Here is a 25,372-nt window from a genome sequence, read left to right on the forward strand (position 1 = left end):
CTCAAGGTCCTTAACTTAATTATTCATTACATCCGCTAAGACACTTTTTCCAGATAAGGCAGCGTTCACAGGTCCCAGGGAGTAGAATGTGGACATCTCTTTTTGGAGGCCACCGTTTAGCCCCGTACATGCATGTCAGTAGTAAAGTCAGCATTCTTAGATAGTCCTCGCCCAGCTTGGGCCTTGGGTATGAGGCAGTAGGCAATAGTTATTTCCAAGACCATTTAACATTTAATTTTTATCGTTCAGGGCTTAGCAGTGTACTCTAAGAAACTTAGACTAGCTACCAAATATCTTCTCCATGCCTTCCACTCTTCAGAGTCTGTCACCCGCAGTGACAGGGGTTTCTGACAGCAGCCCTCAGAGGTAGATAATCATGTCCCCATTTTAAAGCTGAGAAATGGCAGAGTTGGGGATGAGCCAAGTCTGTTCTTGACTGAGTGCTCCCACAGTGCACAGTCTCTGAAAGACACAGTTCTGCAGTTGGTGGCACATTTTCTTAAGAGGCGATGCTGATACCTTGGAAAGATTTCTTCTCTCCGCCTGAACAGGGGTTCTAAATGATGTTGACTTTGACCATTGGCTTGTGTGGGGCCGGTTTCCTCTGACATTTTACAGTCTGTTCCTTGCAGGCCCTGCAGACACTCCCTTTGTATAATGCTTAGTTGAACATTTTTACTTGATGTAATTTGATACTGTTCATTGATGGAGACTGCTCAGATGAGCTGCTGCTTTCCTTTTTTTTCCCTTCCCCCTTTTCCCCATGTTTCTGGTGCTGTATCTCTGTTTAAGAAAGGACATGAGTCGGCTTCAGGACAGATGTCGGTTAACACTCTGTCAAAACGTGAAGTGACTAGATTGAAAATCGTGTGCCCCCCGCCCCCACCTGAGTGAAATTAAAATAACGGATGCCACAGTAACTCCCTTCCAGCCAGTGGTTGCCCTCTGATTTTACACAAGAACTTTAGTGAGCAAAATAAATGAGCTTATTTTGTGAGAGATGTCTGCATGCTTCCTACCCTGGATGATAAAATTAGCTTTTCATAGCACATAAATATGTATAATGATGAGCTCTTGCATACAGAGTTCTTATGAAGTGCTTTTACTGCTGGGCCCTCAAGGAAACACCAGGACCATTTGCAAGTACCGTTGAGCTGGCAGTCGTTAAAGGTTTCAGTTTTCCTTTGGAAGGCTTAGGACTTGGGTTGAGCTGTAAATTAATTCACTGCTCACATTGTGTTGAGATGAGATTTTACTCAACATTTCTGTATCCCAGTCTTCACTGGTATCAGAGGAGTACAATTTTACTTGGAAATCTCTTTTTTGAGATAAAGCTTTTTAGGAAGAGGTGTAGTCTTGATGAAAGCGGATGAACAAATAGAAATATTTAGTCATTGAATGAAATACTGCGTTTCTAGGAGGAAGAATGAAGAGTTTGGGGGGCTTGGGGTTTTTTCTTTTGCTAGGGAAAAAGACCAGAATAAACATCATCTTCTTTATTGAGACGTGTCATAACGTTAGAAATCCTTCTAGATCATTCGGGCCAGTGTATGTGTGCGAAGCTGACATTACATAAAATAAGCTCTTGGATTCATGCACCACTAGGTCCCTCTTGACCCTGAGAGGTGCCGACTCACCGGTTTCCTGTTGGGGATCATGGTGTGTGGGGCAGGTGTGATTGGAAAGCCCAGTGCCCAGGGAGCAGCTCTTTGTGTAGTGCGTGCATGAGAAGCTTGGCCTTTTGGTCTTGGAAACATGTGGCCTCTCTTCGCTGCATTTTGTTCCCGTTGCCTTGAAAATTCAGTCTGCCCAAAGCCCTTCCTCAGACAGCAACGTCATTTGTCGTATCTGGGCTTCCACCCCATCACTTGAAGCTATCATTTAATCAGCCCTTAGAGCACTGAAAAAAAGGGTTTCTGGGATCGTGTACCCCAAGCTCTTGCTTCGCTTATATACGCTGGGGACTTGGGTCGTGATCCAGGACTAAAATCCTGACTTGTCCCCAGATGCTCCCGCTCGGACTCACCAGTTCACGTGGAGGCTTTGGAAATAGCTCAGGTTAAAAGCCAAAGGTGAGGGGGTGGGGGAGAAGGTGGGGGCCGGCAGCGAGAAGGTTTGCGTGTGAGTCTGTCTCTGCTCCCATGGTGGCCGAGGGTCAGCCGCTGAGCTGGGAAAAACCTGCTTCCTCGTTCCTTGTCTCTAGGGACCGATACTTCCCTGCCTGTCCTCCAGACGCCAGAGGATCAAATGAGGCTGAACGTGCAATAATCAGTATTGTTGTTTTAGTCAGGAACTTTTTACTTTTAAAAAATGAATATATTTTTTTCTAATCGAAACGTAAAATACCCACTTATTATTCCACCAGTCAAAAAGAAAAAAGAGCTGTCGTTTTAGTGAATTTCCTACTGACGTGTTTTCTGTGTCTATTTCATTTACTAATTGAGATCAGTATACTTGATTTACTAATTGAGATTATACTGGTTATGCAATTTTGTAACTTAAAAAAAATACAATAAAGGATTTTCAAAAGACACCGAAACTGGTGGTCACTGTCGTGTAGCAGGCCTTCAGTGGTGCAGCAGCTGGATCTCATGGTTCACTGATAACGGAAGCTTTGTGGTTGGGCCTCTTGTCAGAATGTGCTTCCATTGCCCTGCGCTGGGTGTTACCGTTTTTTCCCACTTGCTTCTTAAAGTGGCCATCACTGTACCTCACTGATTCACTTTCTTTCTCTGCCATCAGTGACAGCATTGGAAAGCATGCTCCTGCAGGAGCAAACTTAAGTATTTTCTTTCATTTCTGAATAGAATCATTGATTTTATATGTAGATTTGGTAAGGCAGAATTTTAAAGAACTTTAATGATCTTTTTACTTCCCAGAGATTTGAGCCTCTTGTGCAAAGTAGTCCTGAATCGCTTTCAGGACTTCTTGCGTGCATTTTTGAGTGTTAGTTTGCCCTTTTTGTTTCTTGGCTTAGCTGCATAAAATGGGTTAATACTGGCATTATTTTGCAATCGTTTCTTATTCAGTGGACAACTAGGGAATGGTTCAGATAAGCCATAGTCCAAGGCACACTATTGTGTCATCAGAGAATAACCTTTGATCTTGGTGTACTTCTCAGAGCAGCCTATTGTGTTTTGTGGTTGCCAGAATCCGGGTCTGACCCTTGTTGGTAAGGTCGGAGAATGTCGCTGAGATTGAGGTATCTGAGTCTCTGAGTCATGTGCGTTACTCCTTCAACTGTTTGCCACTCTTCGGTGCTGCATTAGTGGCTGAAGTGGAATTTCTGCTGCTGGAGGTGTGCATTTGTGGCCCGTTCACAGAAACAGGTTGTGCTTTTGCTGCTGACTTGCCACGAGAGTAGTATAAGTAATCTTTTTTCACTTTCTTCTTAAACGTGAGAACAATAGCTGTCAGCAATAATTTCCTCAATTTCTCTCTTGCAGAGGGCCTAGTTGCTTGCCACAGTTGACCTCCTGGTTTCAGGGAGTGCTAGAAGACTTATGTTATTGCTTCCTGGATTTTGAGGTAGCCCTTGGTATTTGTTTTAATAGTTTTGTGTTTTTCTGAGCCAAAATCGTTTAATGTAAACAAATCAGTAAGACTAATTAATACTCTTTTGGAGAAGTTGGCACAAGTCGCTAAGTTTCTCCAGTTGATTAATGAATCATCATTATTGGCAATTAACAATACAACTTGAACATTCTCTTTTCTTGTTAACTCAGTGATCCTCAGTCCCCAGAGTTTCTGAATCAGTAGGTAGGTAGGGCCCCAGGAACTTGCATTGCTAATAAGTTCCCAGGCGATACTGGTGTTGCTGGTCTGGGGAACATTTTGAAAAGGGCTCAAGGTTCTAGGCTCCTAAGAGGTTTCATATCTGAAATGAAATTCTTCAGTGACTGGCGAGCCTTCTCATACAGTCTGGGTCTCAGTGTGATACTGCCCTGGTTTGAAATGGACATTGGCGGATGGCTTTTTGTGAGTGCCAGACAGCATATAGGTCACAGGGATGGGAGGCTCTTCAGAGATAAAGGCACTGTACACAGCCAATGCTGTGTAGCCTGTTAAGAGGCTGAGCTGAACTCACCCAGTCTGCTGAGCAAAGGACTCTGGAGTCTGCTGTACTCTACCCTGGGGTCTTTCCAGACATGTTTGAAAGCCGAGATAAACAGCGTCACCAGTAGTATGTAAAAAACTGACAAATGCCAAAAAGGATACAATTTGTTTTATGGCATCTAGAATGTGAACCTAAGTTACACAGTTTCTTAGGATAGAATCCTGGTGTAAAATTGGCCATTGTATCAAATGGGAATTTTAATTTTAGTGTTTGACAGAGTTAGTGTCAATCCTTTAGAGAGTAAGTGCTAAAATAATATTTCATCAGAAAGCTTGCAGGAATGTGGCAAGACTCCCGCACAGACTTGAGTGTCTTTCCCAAATTATAGCCATCTTGAGTCTTCACTGAAATAAGAAATAACGTTTCATGCAAGTGTTGGTCTGAGCATCTTTTTGATATCTGCAGATGAAAGGCCTTCTGGGACAGATTGTTCTTCGTTACAATTCACAGTGAAGGAACAGCCTTTCATGTATTTATCAGCATTTCTGCTTGCCTGGTGCATTTCCTCATATGTTAAAATGAAAACTGTCAGGTCAGATGATCCATATGTGAAGTATTTTGTCAAATCGTTCCAAGGAGTCAGTCTAGGCCTTTTGACAGCCAGTTTGTGTGAGGCATGCATGCAATGACGTGTTTCAGTTTTGCTTCAGAAGGGCAGGGATGTTACAGAGCAGTGGCTTGCAAACAGCCTGGCCAAGGGGGTTGGGAGGCCATTGGAGAGTTTACTTTGGGTCAGTTCCACAGGCGCTCAGCTACGGTTTTAGAGTCCGTTTCCCAATTGCATGGCTCTCTCCAGAGGCCGTCTGCCAAGTCACACACACAGTCAGTTTTCGTGTTCCTCCAGCGTGTGGGACTGTGCAGATTTCCCCAGAGCCCAGACGTGAAGATGGAGGCATGGGGGAAGAGTGAGAAGTGCAATGGATAATTCATTGGAAAGGAGTTTCTATTTAGTTAAAGTATTGAGTAACCAGACAAGATAGTGTAGGTTAACTCACTTAAAAGAATCTTTTGTGTATTTTGGCTGAGAATAAATTTTTGTCTATTTTAATCACAGAGAGGAAATATTAGAAAACAAATAGTCTGTATGTTGCTTGACAAAAGATATCGTTCAAAAAATTTTTTGAAACCTTTACATGGTGAGGTAAATTGGGGAAGTCTCCTTTTTCTTTTTAAGTGTAATCCTTGTTGGTATTTATAGGACAATAGGTTTTCTAAAGTTGTTAAGGTCCCATGATTTTAGAAATAAAACAATATTTTTTAAAGAAATAAAGCAATTATAGACTCAAACTTGTGGTTTTACTTTATCTTCCTCCCCTCACAACAGGTAAAATTGTAAAAATTGTAAAAATCATGTAAAAAATACACAAGATTGAGTCAACCAGCACATACAGTTGACCTTCTCTGAGAAAGTCTCTAGTTATTTTACCTGGGCCTCTCACTTTTGGAAGCTTTTATTTTCCTTTTTAAGTTCAAAAAATAATAATAAGAGAAATTTTGAAAAACAAAGCTTAGCTTCCCCAAACCATGGGCTTTTTTTCTGGGGGGTGGGGGTATTTTTTATTCTTGGTTTAATGACATAAATATTTTACAAAGCTGTAGTCATAGTATAAAATTTTATGCTTTTTTTGAAACTTAAAATCATATCATAATTTATTCATGTTCTGAAGTTTCCAGAAGCTATTTTGATTGTTTAATGCTCTGTCGATGAACTATAGTTTACCGACCGTTGGTGTGTTTGATAGCATATCAGTGAACATCTCGTCGATTCAGCTTTTATTCTTCTGTTGAAATTAGGGTAACAAAACAAATTATTTTTATGGTGCTTGATGTGTTCTGTTAACTTTTAAATTAGATTTTTTTTTGATTTGGTTTTTCAAATTGGGTATCTATCTCTAAATTGACTAAATGGAGAATTGAAAATTATATGAAGCATGAAAATATTGAGCCTTCTAATGCAGGAAGAATTTTCCAGGTGCTGGTGGCAATGATAGTAATAGCTGCTGTCACTGAGACCCTGCTCTGCGCTCTGTGCTTTATATGACTTACTGTCTTCTGGCGTTGCAGGTGGTATTGATTAAATTGGGTAACAAGCTACCAGAACCAGAATAGTACACTTGAGCCTAAATTAGTGAACTAAAAATAAATTTGGTTTCTTAGCCATAGGATTTGGTTTATTAAATTGTAGGCTAGGCAACAAGTTCTCAAACCACAGAGTACCAGGACTTCGTTTTTTCTGGCGTTAACAGAACAGTGTTATTCATGCTGATGGCTCCATTTGTAAACGAGATCATGCCCTGCTTGGCTTGGAATGCCTGGTAATAATGTGCCTTAATTGCAGGTCAGTGAAGCCAAACTAATTGCTTGCTGGGCGTTTGGATTGCCTTTTTAATTTGCTGTCTAATGGAGTCTCTACTAGAAACACACAATGTGTCGTTATCTACATAAAACTCATTAAAGTCATCTTACAACAACAGAATGCCTGATATTTTGTCCATAATCTTGCAAATGAAAGCAAATTGAATGGCGTTACTGAGAGTTGTAATTTACAAGTACTCTTTTTTAAGTGCCTTTGTATCCATCTTGGAAGGTATACATGAGGTGACTGCTATGGTTTGTAGCAGCGTGATAGTTTTCTTCGCCAAGGATTGATCTGCGTTGTACTTCTAACATGTTTTAGATGACAGTGATGACATGAGCTTTTGAGACGGTCACTTATTTTAGACTGTGCAGTTCACCCAATATGATTAATATTCATCCAGTGACTTTGCATTTCAGTGAAGAAAAAAAACCCCAACCATCTCTGGGGTCATTCTCAGCTCACAAAGCACCGGTCCTAGGGGTTACCCTTACAATTTGTAGGACCAAGTGTTGCAAAGTCTGTAGGATGGTTAGCATGCTGTAACCTTTGTTTCCCCTCGGTTTCTCTGGACTCACAAGGCAGCTCTGCAAAGGACTGTCTTTGAAGTCTTTGATTACTAACTTCATTCATTTAGCTAATATTTATTAAGCAGCTACTGAGTGCCGGAACTGTTGTAGGTGTTGGGGATGCGGTAGGTTTTTTTCTTTTCTGTTTATGATAAATATTTAGCTCTAGAGAAAAATCTTTGAGGTGAACTAAGAGCTTTTAAAATGCTCTTAGAAATAGAGTAATATAATTAAGCTTCTAGTAAAAGATTTAATAGATGCTGATATCAGTTGTTTTTTAACAGGAATTAGTCCATTGCCTGTTTTTCTTTTCTTCTTATAGGTTATTTCTTATGAGAGTCATGGATATCCCCTATCTAAACTTGGAAGGACCAGACTGTACGTGAATTTTTATTTTCTCATTGCATCTGCACATTTAAGTGTGTGGTCTGGAAGGGATAAGAGGAAAAGTATTACTGAAGAAAGAGCTTTATTCACTTAAAAATAGGCAGTGATTTTGTGGTTGATATGAATGGTATGCTTAAGTTAATGGTACCCTTGGGCCATGATTAACTGATCTCTTTACTTATATTTTCCAGTTTGTGCATGAGTTGAATTTTTTAAAAATATATCTTCTCTTAATTATTTCATTTTTACCCAAAACTCTAAATTCATAATTTCTTATAAATATACGTATAATAGATCTTAACATGTGCTAGCTATGTCAGTAACAGTAAGTTCTCTATTTTCCACTTATCTGAGTATGTGTATATTTAAGTTTAGTAGGTCGATTTTTTGTTGTTGTTGAAAACCTGTTTGGGAGATGATTGGCCCTCTTTTGATTATTCTCTACTTTATCCTTATCACCCCACTCTTCTTTTCCATTGCTCTTTTAGTTTAGCCTTGGTTTAGTTGCCTTCATGCATGCCAGAAGGATATAGAAATGGTTGAACTATACTTGATAGTAATTGTTGTAGTGGTAGTTCGGGAACATACTATGGTGCACTCCATGTTAGATTTTCATTTTAATCTGTCATTCTCACAACAATTGTGCGAGCTGTGTCATCATCCCAGTCTAACCATGGCTCTAGTGGCTGGATCTCTTCCTTAGAGTTGCACAGTTGAGTGGTGGCTTAGAGCACAAGATTGTGACTCAGGACTGCCTCTGCTTAAACTCAGTTAGTCCATTTAATTTGGACAGGGTGTTATTTTTTTAGCTAAATAAACATGTGGACAACTAGATTAAAAGGAGAAAGTTAAATGTTTAGTGAAACTTTTTGAACAGAGCAGCCTTTTTTTTTCTTTAAATAATTTCCACAGGAGCTTGATGAACAAAGATGTGTCTGCACAGACTTGCTAGGGTTCAAATTGTGGGTTCTGTAAAATGTCAGAGCCTGAGGTTCAGGCTAAGCTGACAGAATCCTCTTATTCCTGGAATACTGGTAGGAGTTGTTTGGTAATCAGAAGGTATTCGTAACGATTCCCCAGGTCAGCTTGGGCTTAGTTTCATCAAAGAACCACTCACTTTTCAGCTGTCAAGATTTCATCAAAAATTTGTCTTGTAGTGCAACCTAAACGCGATCACGTTCTCCACGTGACATTCCCCAAAGAATGGAAAACCAGCGACCTTTACCAGCTTTTTAGTGCCTTTGGTAAGTAAATCACTGGTACAAATGTACTTTCAGGATTTTGCTATTCTTTTGGTCTAGGTGGTCGGAGGTATATAGACGGCTTCATCTTGGGCATAAAAGAAGATTAACATGCAAGGTCTGAATCTCACTGATGGAATTTTGGGGGGTTTGGTCTACTGCTGTCTTTGTACTGATATGAGCTGAGGAACTTTTAATAGCCCCCCACAGGAGACTGCAATTATTTTATCCATGGAAAGCAAGATACAATTCAATTACTATTACTCCCCTTACTGCTGACCATGGAAAATAAGTCTAGGCCGAGGATAAATCATTTTTAAGATTAACTTCAGAGAGAATGTGTTTCATAAGGGCAGGTGGTCGCTGCTTGGCACTGAAGGGTCCAAGCAGACGAACACAGATGTTTGAGAGGACCAAGCTATGTGATGTATGTGAGGTAGGCCAGTTCTTCTCTTTCCTTTTTATCAGGTCAGCCGATTAGGTTGAATTGAAGCATCTGATTAGGGTTTATAAAGAGGGTTCTGGTCGCAAGTCCTCAGCTGTGCCTCTTTATTTTAACACGTGAAGTATTTAAGCTCTTCTCTCTGGAAATTCTTGATAAGGTGAAGGCAGCAAAAACCTAACTATCCAATAATAAGAATGTTTGGTAAATGTTTATGTATGTCCTCAACAGACTAGTATGTAGCGATTTAAAAAACGTTTGAAGAGTTTATTAAAAGATGGTAAAGTGTTTATATTTTAGAGTAAAAAGCAGGTACAAGTAGGATTCCTGTGTAACTAACATTATTTTTTTTTAAACTTTGTAGAAAATCACACTGAAAGGAGGCATCGTGCTAGTATCACTGAGTGTTTTAGATAGGATTTTTTTCTTCCCCTTTATGTTTTTCTGTATTTCTAAAATAAGCTTATATTAGCTTTTTAGAAGTAAAAAACTTTACACACTTAACTTTTAGAAAAGTAAGTGAAAGCAGGTATATAAATGGAAAGTTATCCTAATCTTTGCAGATGGTCTAAAGACTCCTGAAATTCCGCTTTTAAATGTAAATACAGATATAGAAATGCAGTTGAATTTTACAGCTCATTTCTTTTGCGAGCTTTTGGTGGTGTTGTTTCTCATCTTGTGTTAAGTTCTTACCCTTAGGTAGTCAAACTTTAATTGGCTAAATTAAGTAGACTGCTCCAAGTAGAATTTTTTTTTCATTTTAATTAAAAAAAAAATTAGCTGTGTAATATTGGACACGTAACCTCTCTGTATCTTTGTTTCCTCATCAGAGATGATGATGATGACAGTAATAATACCACCTGTTTTGTAGACATGTCACAGGATTAAATTAGCTAACCCTTGGAAGGCATTTAAAATAGTAGGTGGCATATAGTAACTACTTAATAAATGTTAGCTATTATTGTTTATCTGCGGGGGGAGGGGTAATGAAATAATGGTAAATGACGTTTGTAATTGAGAAAGTTGTATGGCACCTCGTTGTGCTGCAGGAAGTCAGAGTTTTTTCTCTCTGACAGTGGAACAAAGCAGTTTCTAAGCATTCCTAGCCTTCAAAAATTTTAGTAGGAATTAAAACTCGTTTTCATTGCTAAATTCCGGTGATGGTTGCCCATTTTTTAACATTCCAGTCTTCTGTGTTTTTTTCAAGAAGAGTGGGAGTAGAATAATTAGACCTCTGCTTTTCCCTGGGTTCTCTCCCACTTCCTACCCCACTGCCGCTCTCCCCTCTTCTCCGCAGCGCTGTCCTGCATTCCATTCTGTTTGCGTTTAGTCTTTTTTGAGGACTTCTCTCTCTGTGTGTGAAAATCATTTTGTTTCACTAATACTGCTCTCCGCCCCTCTCTGTTTTCCTTTTCTCTGTGAGTCTGTCTTGGTTTTCTCTCTCTGACGCCTTCTTGTCCTTATCCTCCATTCTGCTGCTTGTTTTCTTTACTTGGTCTTGAGATCAACATTGGATTTTCCTTACATCTTGCTACATTAATTCATTTCATGTTTCCCATTGGTAATTTTCAAAGTTCTTGTCTCTAAAAAATAGGTGTGTTTTTGAACTTAGATAGGTCTCTGATTTTTGTTAGAATCTTGATAGGAAAAAAGTCTCCATCCCTGACATGAGGTTGGGTTGAATGAGGAAGTGCCCCAGGATTTATTCTAGAAGGAGCTTTCTTTTGTTTTGAAAACAAAGTTTTAAAGCTTCTTTTTGTTCCTGGTTGTCTCTTTTCTGGAAGTTTTGACTGAAGTGACTGCAGTAGTAGATGGAAGTTTCAGCTCTCTGTCGTGTTGACATTTTGATCACACTTTAAACCAGCACCTCCTCTCTCCTTAGGTTAACACATATACTGAAATATATCAGACATACAAAGGAAATCTGATAGCTATCGAAGTGGTCAGATGTTCACTCTACCTTTAATTCAACGTTACAGGTAACATTCAGATATCCTGGATTGATGACACGTCAGCATTTGTTTCCCTGAGCCAGCCTGAACAAGTACAAATTGGTAAGTTTTGGACATTTGTTTTGTCTATTAATTGAAGTGGGGGCTTGCCCTCCTTCCCTCCAGCCCCCGGTCTGAATGCTGTGGGTGCAGTCTGCTGATTCACAAGCATTGCTGACTGGTTTGTTTTGAACTTGTCTCTAAAATAAAGGAAATAATTACTACGTATCATGTGTAGGTGAGAAAATAAGACAAATTTATTGATTTATCAGCTATACTGCATAATGTGTCTTTTCATTTACTTCCATTCTATTCCTTTCCCATTGCACTGTTTCTAAAATGATTTGCAGATTTACTTTGAGAATTAAGAGTAGCAAATTGAGAGGAATGGGTGACAACAAAAAGTGACACCTGTATTGACCCATTCGTGTCTGTACTTTTCTCATTTATTTATAAATTTTTGTGATTTATTCATTCTATTAAATTTGCATCAGATACTTGTTTTGCGAACAAATAAACTGAAAGATATTTTATTTGCTTTTAAAATAGGATTGTAAAAAAATGGAGCACCACATCTCTCGTTGGACCCTAAATAATTTTGATATTAATTATCACAAAATATTCTATTTTCTTATGTTGGAAAGTTATTGAAGAAAATATGTATTGTTAAGCCACTTATTCAAATAGAAGTCAAGTTTCCTGGTGCTTAATTATGTAGAAGGTGTGCAATTTTTAAGTGATATGTCTAATTAATGTTTTTTTTTAAATTTAACAAAGGGCCATATACTAAAATAGTGTAATTCTGATCATGTAATTCTATGAATAATTATACATGAAAACTTCTACAAATATACAAATTCAGATCAGAATTTTTTTTTTAATTACTTGACCATTGCAGGAGTATAGGCTGTGTCGTAGAGGTGGAAAGCTTAGGCTCCGCAGTCACGCTGCCGTACCACCTACAGTCGTGTGATTCTGGGCAAGTTAACCTTGATAAGCTTCTGTTTCTCTCTCTAACCTGAGGATGATAGTATGGACTTCTTAGGGTTATTCAGAGGATTACATGAGATTCTGTATATAAAGCTTGGCATAGCTTGGAACGTTTATGATGGTTATTTAATAGTAGATTTCCATGTGAAATGTACTTCAGGAGCACATGACACCAGGAATAGTGTCAGATGCAGGATGTGAATGATGTCGCTTGTTAAATGTTTTAATATTTGCTTATTTCTGTGATCTATTCCCCAGCAATCCTGAGAAAGACAGTTTTAGATGGACTCCAAAGGGACTGAATTATTAGAGAACTAAGGATAACTTCAAGTGGGGCCCAGGGACTCTGAGATTAAGACTGTAGTGAGACTTCAGTGTGGCTGAGAACTCCCGACCCAAAGTCCAGTCGCGCTTCTTCCGCTCAGTGTCACACTTCAGCTCCCTTGCTGGTCACATTCGGGTGACAGTAAGGCCTTGCGGTGGGATGGAAGGAGATGCACAGGCTTTGAAGTCAGACTTGCCTCTGCCACTTGTTGGCCACGTGTCTTTGGGCAAGTTATATAAACTCCCTAAGCCACAGGTTCCTCGTTTGAGACATGGAGATGATGATGTTACTTTGTGAAAGGAGATCATGGATAGTAAGTTCCCAGCAAAGAGCCTGGCACTCTACAAGCAGCGCTTGACAAATGATAGGTAATTATTAAAATATCTGCTTGGCCTCCCTTGCTGTGAACAGTAAAAATACTTTGTAAAACACTAGTTAGTGATTTACTTAAAAATACAGGCATAATTCTTCATGTGTACGGGGTGTCAAAGCTTCTTTTAAAGTTCCTGTTATTCTGTATTTGATTTTCTGTAGTGATTGCTCCCTTACTTATTATTGAAAGATGTTTCAAACAGTAGCTTTTAAGTTCAGTATTTTATTCAGCGATACCTGAAATCAGGGAGCTCCCTTTCAGAATCACGTAGCCACGGAAGGACTCTGATTTGATCATCTGCCTGTGTGTTGCTTCCCAGAGGGCAATACTGAGTCCCTCTTATTCTCGCTGAGTCCTTCTCCAGTGCCTGGCGCATGCTGTGGCATGAGTAAACATTGTGTTTGAGTGAGTAATATGGGGAATAGGCCAAGATGGAATTGTGACGTTTTTACCTTTTTTCCTCCTAGATTAAGAGGTAGATGTCGTCTTTTGATATATGCAGCTATAGTCTCTTTTCTTACACAAAAGACAACTCAACATAAATGCCTGGCTGTTTTCATGTGCTGTGCCTATGACCATAGTTTTCTTTGCCAGAAGCCATCTTTTACTCAACCATCCCCTCCCTCCAGAGCCTGGCTGTGTCCTTCTCCCCTCCTCACTGCAGCTTAAGCATCCACTTCTCCAGACGTCCTCTCTTGCTCCCTTGGCAGGGGATTGGACCCTGTTTACTGTGCTAGGCTGACATCCCTTACTGACACACCTTGTTGTCTGCCCTGATAGACTGTAAACTCTTGGAGAGCGGGGATCATATCTCTTGTTCACCATTGTGTTTTCAGTTCTTAGAGTAGTAGTGTCTGACATTAGTAAGTATATGTTAATTATTTAAGGAGCTGAATAAATGATTTTCAAGGTATTATGACTTAGAAATGCCATTTTGCACGTGATGGATATATCTAATGTTGCTGGTGTTTTACTGTGATTTCTAAAATTATGCAGGTATTTCATTGAAAGACAATGGAAAATTTGTTTTTTATAGTGGTAACTAACGATGAGAGAGACCTAGGTTATCTAATGTGATGCAAATCCTATTAATGTTATCTTAAACAAATTACTTATTCATTTTAGCGGAAACAGAGGGCCTGTTAGATCAATAATGTAACATTGGAAAAATCATTAAATGCCTATTTATATAGCAGCTCATAATGGCTTCTTTGGCTCTGTTACAAACTATTTTTGATTTACGTTTAAGGAGTTGTGTTTTAACTGACACCTCTATTTTTCTTTGATAATGCTAAGACTAATCAAGATTTCTTAAAAAATGTTTTCAGCATCTTGAATGTGAAAGTTCTCTTTTTTGAGGATACCTTATTGTACTAATTATTAAAACGCTCTACCCAGCGCCATTTGGTTTGATTCCTTTTGTTTCTTGTTTGCTGCTACTGTGAAGATGAGAGTCCCTGGTGGCTTTGGGGTTCAATAGTGACGACTCATACAAGCCGTACATTCAGTACTCTCCCTGCGGCTGTTCAGATACAGTACATGGCCAGTGGGAGACCTGATGCCAAGGAGCGGATCACAGCCTCACCACTTGAGAATTTTGCTCAAAGCAGTCGAGTAAGAAATCACCTTGTATGGTCACACGTGAATAGCTCATTCAGATTTTTATATTTCTGATGTAGTTTTGTTAAATGGGAGAAGAGCTCAACAATATTTCAAGAGTAATAGAACTATCTCATCATACCCTCAGCGTTTTGACATTGTCTTGAGTGTCCGTAAATGCCTTATAAGACATCATCTCTCTGCTTGTAATTTTTATAGAAGTAGCTTGAGAAAAATAAACTTTTCATTTCTTTTGAAAGCTGGAGATTGGCACACACTGTGAATACCACAAGAAACTTTTAAAAGGCAGGAATTGATAAAGGCACTTTAGAAGAGGTAGGAACCAGCCCAACTTCAGGTAGTTATATAAACTCCTGATGTACGGCCTGAGGAGCTTGTTCAGGATGCCTCGTTGGGATGAGGGGAGGTGCTCAGCTCCACTTCAGTCCAAAGGATGCGTGTGCTTGTATTAAACCATACTTTTCAAAGCACAGCTTTCGATTGTACCGAAAAGATAAGTATTAGAGTTGTGGATATGACTTTTTTGAGGCGACTGTTCAGCATTGTATTTGCTGAAAGCTGCTTATAACTGTAAACTTTACCTGTGCTTTTTGTCTTTTTAATGTTTGCGGAATCTGTAGTCCTTACTGCTTTTTATTCGTGATATTGTTGCTTTGCGTTCTCGTCTTCCCGATCGCTCCAGCTAGGGATTACTGATTCTGCTGATCTTTTCAGAGAACCAGCTTTTGGCCTAGTTCCTTTTTCTGTATTGTTTGCTGTTGTCTATTTTGTTGGTTTCTGCTCCTTTTTTTTTTCTTATTCCTTCCTTTTACTTGCTCTGGGTTTACTTTGCCCCTTTTTTCCCAGCTTCTTGAGCTAGAACCTTATGTGATTGATTTTGGGTCTTTTTAATTCTTTTAAAAATTTTTTAAGCCTGGCTTCCTAGAGGTTGCCCCTGGGTGAGAATAGCTTAGTGGTCAACCAGTGATCGGTCAGGAGTTGTGCAAACACCTTGGGCCGGTGAGGCTTCCGCCCTTTCCCACTGGGTTGGGGAACACGTTCAACCTTCGAGCAGTTTACGCGTCTGTCCCAGTTTTACTCTTGGCCGTACCTTCTCATCTCCTGAGAGAAGACCTCACACCCAGCTAGCCGTGTGTGTGTACATAGCTAAGACTCTCTCCCAGGCGTGATTTCTGGCTTTTTTTTTTGTTTCTAACATAAACATTTAAAGTTCTGATTTATCCTCTAAGCACTGCTTTAGGTGCATCTCACAAATTATATGTTGTCCTTCCATTGTCATTAAGTTAGATAAGTTTTCTAATTTCTCCTTTGACCCTGGATTATTGAGAATTGTGTTGTTTAATTTCCAAGTACTTAGAATTTTCCTAGATATAATGTGGGACGCCTGCCACATGGCTTGACAAGCAGTGCATGGGTCCCCACCTGGGATCCCAACCAGCGAACCCTGGGCTGCCGAAGCAGAATGTGCAAACTTAACCACTGTGCCACCGGGCTGGCCCTGAAATGTCGTTTTTATAAAGTATACTTTTTTTTGTTGTTGAGGAAGATTGGACCTGAACCAACATCTGTTGGCAATGTTCCTCTTTTCTTTTTTGTTTCTTCTCCCCAAAGCCCCCCGTACATAATTGTATATTCTAGTTGTAAATCATTCTAGTTCTCCTATGTGGGATGCCGCAACAGCATGGCTTGATGAGTTGGGTGTAGGTCTGCACCCAGGATCCAAACTGGCAAACCCCAGGCTCCCGAAGCAGAGCACACGAACTTAATCACTTGGCCATGGGGGCTGGCCCCTGAAATGTCTCGTTTTGTCTTCTGTATTACTATTATTTTAACTCTACTTTATTTGGTATTAATATAGTAAGTCTATCCTTCTTGTCTTTTTCATATTTGTCTGGTATCCTTTTCCTTCCATTTACTCCTGGCCTATCTATGTATATATGAAATCAGTCTCTTGTAGACAGCATATAACTGGGTCTTGTTTTTTATCCGTTCTGATAACTCTGACTTTTAGCTGGAGCGTTTAGTCCATTGACATTCAATGTGATTATTTATATCGTTACTCTTGTCATTTTAAAATTTGTTCTTTGTTCCCTCTGTTTTTCGTTCGTTTCTCCCTTTCTTGTTTTCTTTTGGATCATTTGAAGCTTTTTTAAGAGTTCCGTTTTAATTTCTCTATTGGTTTTTTACTGCTACCTCTTTGCATTATTTTTTTTGTGGTTGCTTTAGAAATTTCAGTATATATCTGTAACTTTTCACAGTCTACTTAGAGTTCACATTGTACCACTGCATGTAGAATGTAGAAACCTTACATCCATATAGGTCCGTTTACTCCAGTCCCCATTGTCTTCCGTGCTGTGGTTGGCATGTGTATTATAAATCCCACAAAGTGGTGTTATAATTTTGCTCTAAATAGTCATATGTATCTTAAGAAATTAAGAGGATAAGTTCTTTTATACTTGGCCGGATACTTACCATTTCAATGTCTTCTTTCGTTCCTGAAGATCCAGATTTCTTTTGGATGTAATTTCACTTCAGCCGGAAGAACTTCCATCGTATTTCTTACAGTGCCGCTGGTGGCAACTGACATTCTTAGCTTCCCTTTATCAGAAAATGTCTTTATTTTGCCTTCATCCACATAGGATATCTTAGCTGGCTGTAGAATTCTGAGTTTTTCTTTTAGCATTGTAAACATATTGTTCCACTGCCTTCTGGCCTCCATAGTTTCTGATTTTCTGGTTTCCCCTCTTCTAGGATTCCTTTCTCGCTCCCTATTGCCATCGCTTGCCGCATTCTTCTTCTCCTGGTTCCTCTTACCAGAAAGACATAGGACTTTTCTCTCAGAGTTTTAGTTGCCCCATTGCCGCTTGAACTGCAGTTTCCCTTAGGGCAAAGCCACACAAACCCCTGGAAATTCCGTGTGCTCTAGTGTGCTTCCTCCAAGTTTTGACTCCTCTCGGAAGTCAGCCTGTTTCTGTTCATATTCCAGAGCCAGCAGATACTTGTTGTTTGTATTTTTTCTAGAGCTTGCAGTTGTTCTCAGTGGAAAGGTCAGTTTGTTAGGAACTTATTCGTCCACACTAGGGGACAGGCAGGTTACCTGTGCTCTTAAATTGTTGCTCTCATAGGATCTGCTTTTGATACACAACTTCCTGCCATGGTATACCATGCAAAAGTAACTCTCTTTGTTTAGTGACATTTTAAGAAAATCTCATGTTAATGTATAAAAAAAGCCCTGCTACTTACCTCCTTTAACCAATTAAAAGTGGCTTAAGTTCAGTTCCTTTCAGATACACATGTATACCAATCGACAAAATCCAGATAAAGTATTCGGTATCTTTGCTTCTTTCCGTGCTGCTCTTCATAGCTGGTTAACGTGTTATTGTGTATTTATTCTTGTCAAAGAAGAAATGCACAACACAGTCAAGAAGAAAACCAAAAAATGAATATTTTCCCTTGCATGTTAATTTTCCCAATCTTAAATTCTGTGTAGAGTTGGTTTACAAGAGTTATCTTCAATTATAAATATATCAATAGATAAATGAGTTCAACGATGATGTGACTTTTTAAAATAAGAGTTCTATTAAATAAGTTGTTTTAGAGGGAGGAGCTGATAGCTCACTTAACTTATGGGTTTAAATGATACATGATTTTTATGCCTGTGAGTACTGGATCCTGGAAACAATGTATTTGTTTTTATACAGGCAGGATTTTTACGCTAGTGGCTTATTGAATACTTCAGTTTGATAAAGGAAAATCATTACTGGCGAGAAGTATGAAGGTCTTTATGTTTTTTGTACATATCTTCTGATTTGAAAACTTGTAAGAGCAACTGACTGCTTTTTTTCCCTCTAAATCACTTAATCCATGAAAAGCACTGTGGAAATTTTTAATAATATTTATTAAGAACCTTCTTGTTTTCCTAATTCGCCTATGTGTTTAATCTTTAGAATTAGCAGTCTTATACATCTCTGCTATGAAATCTGTATCAGGCAGATTTATTTAAGAGCGTGACAATAACTTGGACTCTCTCTAATTAGTATTCTTCAGGGCATTAGCTGGGCAAAATGAGAATAGGGCAGAAAGCTTCCTGATTGCCAGAGACGGCTTCTTGAGTTCTTAATATAATTACCAGTGTTAAAGCGGCAATGAGAAAATGAGTCCTCGGGCAGCTAGAATGTAGCCAGGAGAAGTGCAGTTTGTGCTCTAGAGGCCAAATCTTGTTCTGTTCAGTCGTTTCTTGTCCAAAGCATTGGGTGTGATTTTTGTGTTCTAGGGCCCATGGTATCTGGATCTAAGCAGGTTTGCTTTGCGATGCACTATCAGAATATTCAGTAGATCTATCAAATTTAATTGTAACATCATTTGTAAGAAAAGTGCTTTTGTTATGCTCTCCCACACCCAGTTTTAGAAGTAAATCAAACTCATTGAAAATGTGAACAATATTTGAAAATATAAAGAAGAAAACAATTCAACCATGGTGTCACAATCTAGACATTAATACTAGGAATATTTTGGTTAGTATTTCCTTTCAGTTGTTTTGCTCTGTCTAGATGAGTATTTTCATAATATTTTAAATACTATAGGATCTGACTTACAATACATCCCATGCCATTACACATTTTTCTAAAAGAGTTTTCTTTAATGGATGTATTATATTTCATTATACAGATAAACGTAACTTATTTAGTTTATATCCCTTTTGGATGTTTAAGTCATATCCAAATTTTTACTATTTTTAATTAATTCTTTAATGAATGTCTTTGTACCTTCGTTTTTGTCTATATCTCTGATTATTTTCTTAAAATAAATTCTGAAGAAGTGAAATCGTTAGGTCTATAATGACGATCTTAAAAAATGATCTATAAACAACTCATTTTTCCCTCTTATTAAATAGTGATAATTTATTTTTGTTAATAGAAAAATTTTAAACTACCAAAAAAAGTTACTTAGTGCCCCTCTCTTTATTAACAAAGAGAATTCCATGATATTTGAGATTTCCCTTTCCATTGTGTGTGTGATGTTTAAGTCTATGTTTCACCTGTAGTATCTTATACTTTGCGTATTGTTTTATAGTTTGTTCTTTTAACACTGCTTCATGTCTATGTAATAAATTCTTGCTTTATATTTTTTTGGGGGTTTGTTGAATAACATCTCATCATATAAGCATATCATCATTTATTTAACCAATTCCTTGTTGGATACTTAATATAAACAATTTCGGGCCTCTTGACTCATATTTCTAAATAAGCTTTTTTTTTTTTTTGAGGAAGATCAGCCCTGAGCTAACATCTGCCACCAGTCCTCCTCTTTTTGCTGAGGAACACTGACCCTGAACTAACATCAGTGCCCATTTTCCTCTACTTTATATGTGGGACGCCTACCACAGCATGGCGTGCCAAGTGGTGCCATGTCCGCATCTGTGATCCCAACCGGCAAACCCTGAGCTGCCGAAGCAGAAAGTGCACACTTAACCACTGTGCCACCGGGCCGGCCACTCTAAATAAGCTTTTGTTTATTCTTCTGATTGAGCTTTGGAATCATTTTGTTAGTGCCACTGAAAAAACCCATTGGGATTTTCACAGACATTTTAACAGATTAATTCCATTGACATTTTTATTCAAACCTATTCAGTCTTTATGACTGAGAATATAATGTGTCTCTTCATTTACTCATGTAATTTTGTGGATCTTTGACCGTAGTTGTATTTGTTATTGTTGTTCCTGTTATTTTTATCCTGCGTACTTTCTAAGGTGAAGCAGAATCCTCGAGAAAGCAGGTACCATTGTGCCTGACTGAGTGCCGCTGCTGTGGTTAGCCCTTGGTAAATGTTTTAGGATGCCAGTGGTAATAGGGAATTTAAGGCAGTGAGATTAATCTGCCTGATTGCTCTCAGGCCAGTGAGAGGCTAAGTTTGCAGACGCACTCTGATTCTTCCTGAGGCTTCTGATGCTGTTTTGTTGTTTTTGTCAGCAAAAATGATGAACTGGTTGATTAAGTAGGGTGGCTGTGTTAGTCTTTACATGTTTACATTGTTTTCTCATTGTGATTCCTATTGGTCTGCAACCTCCCTGTTTGTCAAAATGAAATAAATCTGATTTTAGCAAATGTGAAGTATAAGTGAAATGATTTTGGAGCACTTAAATGGCTAATTCAGAATATTGTTGTGTTACTAAAAATGTTACCAGTGAATCTCTTGGGGCGATGGAATTACAGGTAGATTTTACTTTCCTGTGTTTTTTCTATTTTCTGATTTTCCCGTTGTGAACAGGTACTAAAATATTTAAATTTAAGACTGAAAAATTACTGCTTGGTTTTTCACGTGTGCAGGAGCGCAGCAAAGGGAAACATCTTGCTTCAGAAACTCTTAGCTGGCAGAGTTGTTCCTTCTTGTGGTTAACTAGTTATCTTACGGCGTCTTTTTTCTAATCATGAAATTTATAGAGTTAGTTCCTCTGAGTTTCCCTTCTTCAACTTTTTGCTTTAAATCTGATATTCTGAAAAGGGGAATATGAAACACTTTTGATTTGCGATGTTTATTGATAATATTTCCACTGCTGAGTGTTTTTACAACCTTTTTTGTTTGTTTGTTTATCCTGGAAAGAAGCCCAAACATCGCTTTAGTAGCAGAGTGAATGTCACTTCATTATGTTTAGTGAAAATGCCAGAAAATGCTAGACCACCGGAGTGTTAAGTAACTTAGAACTGATGGTGGTGGTGGTGACCCCAGCACTTCAGACCAGGATTTTACCTTAGCTTTTATACCCCACGTTAATATGTTTAGGTTATCAAGAGTGATTTGCAGGTTGTATGATTTTAAAAAGCAAACATGGCTTAAAACAATTGTTTAGTAATAAGACTTTATGTTACATTGCCTTTTATCCTTGCTGCGTGTGAATTGGAACAATGTAGGGAACTTGATAGAGACTTGATTTCAAATTGCAACTGAGGCCAAGCTGCAAACTCTTACAGTATTGGGAAAAGCAACATAGAAAAAAAGACACTCACACATTAAAATAAAACTTTGAAATTCTTTTCCCCTACAAATCCGTTATTGTTGTTATATAAAGAGAAGAGAACAAAAGTATTATAGTGCTATTATGTAGCTAAAAAAAAATGAGCTGTTTATAGGACATCTACTGATTTTAGCAGTTGTCTCTCAATTCCCAAAATAAATTTGAATCATCTTATAGCCTGAGCAGGGTCATGTTTAGGTGGGCGTTTTTCTAACTATATTTTCAGATGGAGTGTAAGCCTTTTTTCCGTCGTTGATTTATAACTGTATATTGCTAGATACCTTATGTTTTTATATTCAGTGTTCTTTATAGTAACAACAGAAGAGAATAATTATGAATTTGCAAGGTTTTTAAAAGATGGTTTTCATTTGAAACCTACAGTGTTATTCTTTGCATAAATATTTGCCTGTCTACTGTTGAAGAACTGAGGAACTGAATTTAGATGGGGAATAAGATGAAATAACAGTCTGTGCACTCAAGGAATTCATGGTCTGCTGATGCAGACGGGTCTCTAGACAACCCGCACATCAGTGTAGGCTGAGTGCTGTGATAAGCAATGTTGCCAGGAGAGGGAGAACCAGCTCAGACTGGCATGGAGATGCAGGAGAGGGTCAACAGGGAAGGCTTCCTGGAGTAGGTGATGCCTGTGCTGACCCTCAGATAATGAGTTGGAGTTAGCCTGATAGAGGAGAAAGCCTGGGTGCAAAGTGGGACCAGCACATCCTTTGGTATGCCTGGACAGAGGGTACTATATGGTGGAGTGGCAGGAAGAAAAGTTAGAAGGTGGAAATACGGAATTTGTATGTTAAAAATAGGAGTTTGAGGGGCTGGCCCCGTGGCCAAGTGGTTAAGTTCGCGCGCTCCACTGCAGGCAGCCCGGTGTTTCGTTGGTTCAAATCCTGGGCGCGGACATGGCACTGCTCGTCAAACCACGCTGAGGCAGCGTCCCACATGCCACAACTAGAAGGACCCACAACGAAGAATATACAACTATGTACCAGGGGGCTTTGGGGAGAAAAAGGAAAAAAATAAAATCTTTAAAAATAGGAGTTGAATCTTATCTTTTCTATAAGCCTTGCCCATAATATTGATTTGGTGTATTTTTCTTATTAAATCAAATTTTAACATAAAAATCTTACATTCAGCTAGTTTGCTTTTAAAAGTCTGGAGCTTTGAAAGACTTTCCAGGTATTGAGTGCTAAGTTTGTCAACCAAACAGGTCGCTGCCCTTGGGAAGCCTGCTTGTTGTCAGAGGTGGCTCCCTCTGATGACACTCTTCCGTGTGGTATGGTGGCATTGTAGCACAGGGTCAAAAATAGATGGATATATTCAAGCAGGTTTTATTTATTTTTTCAGTCTGGGAGATTGGTCTTTGCATTTACTCTACTTCATAGCCTTCTCTAAGAGACTGAGGCCAAATTGAATTTATCTGGGAACCTGCCACATCTATAAATGCTATACAGAATAATAAATGGGCCATTCGCTTCCAAGAGTCGGTGACAGTGCACTTCAGTTCTTAATTTAGAGTTCATGAAAATTATCCCTTGACAAACAAGATTGTAAAAAAAGAAATCCTACTTGATGGATTCATCTTTTGATAAACATTTAAATGTTTACACAAATGGTACTGGAGCCAGTCAAAGTGAGAAGTGAATGAATGAATGAATGAACATAGATGACAAGTGTTTTTGTGTTCGGAGGAAAGGGAGATGACTGAGCTATAGCATATCATATATATTTGTCTCACCCAGTAGACTTGGCTGCTTAAAGTGGGGACTGGTCTTTGTGGTTATTTTACATCCTTTGTATTTGGGACGGTGCTGGGAACAGAGTTGGGGAAGGCTTTGAGGAGAGGCCTTGATTTGGCCCTTGACAGAGGGCTGATTCTGGGTTAGCAGGGAGGAGAGAGGAGGATACAAGTAGAAATGAAAGTGGATGTTTACAGTAGTGTTTGTCAGACTGTGGTTCACAATCTCCCAGTGGGTTGTGAAATTATTTTGTGAGTGTGAGCAACATTTTTATAAAAGGAAGAAAGAAAATTTCAGAGTTGAGTCCCTTACAAAGGTAGGTTTGCTTTTTCTAGTGTAACTTTTTTCAGGTGTCAATCTGTACATGCAGATATATATGTGTATGTCCTGGGTTGTAATAAAAATGTATTGTAGGTCATGGTCAAAAAACGTTTTGAACTCAGATGGTTTAGGAGACTTTTCTCTTCCATGTGTGCAGAGCGCTGTGGCAGGTGTTAGTGGTGGTGGTAGGGGAGGAGGCAAAGGTGACTCTGAGGACTCCGTCCTCAGGTGCTTCCTGTCTCTAGACCGGTCTGAGGCTGGGGATCTGTGTGGAGAGCATCTGGGAGGGCATGCTTGTTCCTTCACCCTTTCTTCTCCATGGGCCAGGAGACTTGTAGACTTCTCACCAAGAGAGGAGTATTGTGATTAAACCTTCTGACCCTCTTCTCCATCCCCGTTGCCTGGTCCTCCTCGTGGAAGGATGACAGATGACATCTAATGGTTGAAATCAGGAAGAGGCTGACACCCAATGGCCTTTTTGACCAGTGAGCGGGGCCACTGCATTGAAGGCAGGCCTGGAGACCAGCTGCTGAGATCTCTTCTGGCAGCAGAGATTAGGAGATAGTTTCGAGTTTAGAGGCTCCTTGCAGCTGTCAGGTCTCTTCACTGATGGGTCTCCTGGTCTGGATTTCTTTAGGGGGTAGCAGTAGCTATAGTAGGAAGCCCCATTTGGACCTCAGGCCAAAGATCCATTTCCAACACAATCTACTAAGGAATCCTATACTTTGGGGGAACGTAAAGGTGATGCTGTCATCATCAGCTCCTCTATCTGCCCCTCATCTTGTTAGAACCCCTAAGAGGGTGTGACGTTCCCTAACTGCTAACCAATACTAGGGGGAGATAGGGTCAGAAAGGGCCGGATTCTCAGGCCCTTGATTACGACTGCTACCCGCATCAAATTTCGGCTTTGTGTGTGAGCAGCAGAGAGCCATTTTTGTGCACTTGGGGGTTCTGAGTGTGACTCTGATGACATGATAAGGAATTTCTTTCATAAGGCATGACAGGTTCTGTAGTATGGGAGAGCTGAGGCTGGGCGTGGCGGGAGTTTTTCCAAAAGTGGAATGACCACAAGTAGGGACCTCTAGTTAAAATTTTTTCTATCCCGTGGTTGGCCTGTGAGGGTGTTTACTTACTACTGACATTGTTCAGATTTTGCGGAAGCTAAATTTTCTAGTTTGCCACCCTTCTGGGTTACCAAACTGTTAAAGTGCTTTTTAACTCCAGATGTGACTTTCTATGTCTCAGTTCCATTTCACCAGCCAGAAGGTGGTGCTGTCGTGCTGGCAACAACCCACCTTTCCCTCCTCAAGTCAAACTTGTCCTCTAAATGCTTATTCATGCTAAGTAATGGGGACAGATTTAGCATGCGGTGTTCACAGTGTACTCCTCATGCAGTATGGCACCAGATAGGCAAGGGGGAACATTCGTGGGATCCAATTTTCGGAGTCTGGGGCTAGAGAACCTGGCACTGGGTCTTGGTTACGTGCTTGCCCAGGGCCACCTCTGCACTCAGGGTGAAGTGACGCTCCCATAGAATGCAGGATGAAGATGCTGTTAGGTGCTGTTTGACCTGTGTGCACTCTTGCATGATTTGGTTTGGTGATTTGTGAATAGAGATGAGAGAACTTTCCGTAGAGAAAACATTTTTTTCTCTTTTTGGAAAAGATCTGAGTACCTAGAGGAAAACTCATGAATTAAGTTTATAAGAAATACTCTGCTCAATTCAATGCTTAATTGAGTACTCAACTAGTTGAAATACCCAAGCAATCTCTCGATTTATTTTAACCACTTGAAACCCAGATGGTATGATGGACTTGGAGTAAAATTGGTTGTGTGATCTTGGTGCTTGACTTAACCTCTCTGAGCCAACAGCTATAAA

General features: G+C 39.3%; 1 protein-coding gene across 13 annotated transcripts in view; it reads left to right on the forward strand.

Moving 5' to 3' along the window:
• The window catches only part of PARN (poly(A)-specific ribonuclease), a 242,621-nt gene that overhangs the window by 43,993 nt on the left and 173,256 nt on the right, over positions 1-25,372 (forward strand). For all 13 annotated transcript variants that reach the window (XR_011524893.1, XR_011524894.1, XM_008520520.2 and 10 more), the window contains 3 exons: positions 7,365-7,420; positions 8,587-8,673; positions 11,092-11,166. Coding sequence is in view for 11 of the 13 variants with exons in the window: in XM_008520520.2 (XP_008518742.1) it covers positions 7,365-7,420; positions 8,587-8,673; positions 11,092-11,166 (218 nt within the window). In the remaining 2 variants the exon portion in view is untranslated. The remainder of the gene's footprint in view (positions 1-7,364; positions 7,421-8,586; positions 8,674-11,091; positions 11,167-25,372) is intronic.

Source organism: Equus przewalskii, chromosome 12 (assembly GCF_037783145.1).
Source record: "Equus przewalskii isolate Varuska chromosome 12, EquPr2, whole genome shotgun sequence".
Classification (NCBI taxonomy): domain Eukaryota; kingdom Metazoa; phylum Chordata; class Mammalia; order Perissodactyla; family Equidae; genus Equus; species Equus przewalskii.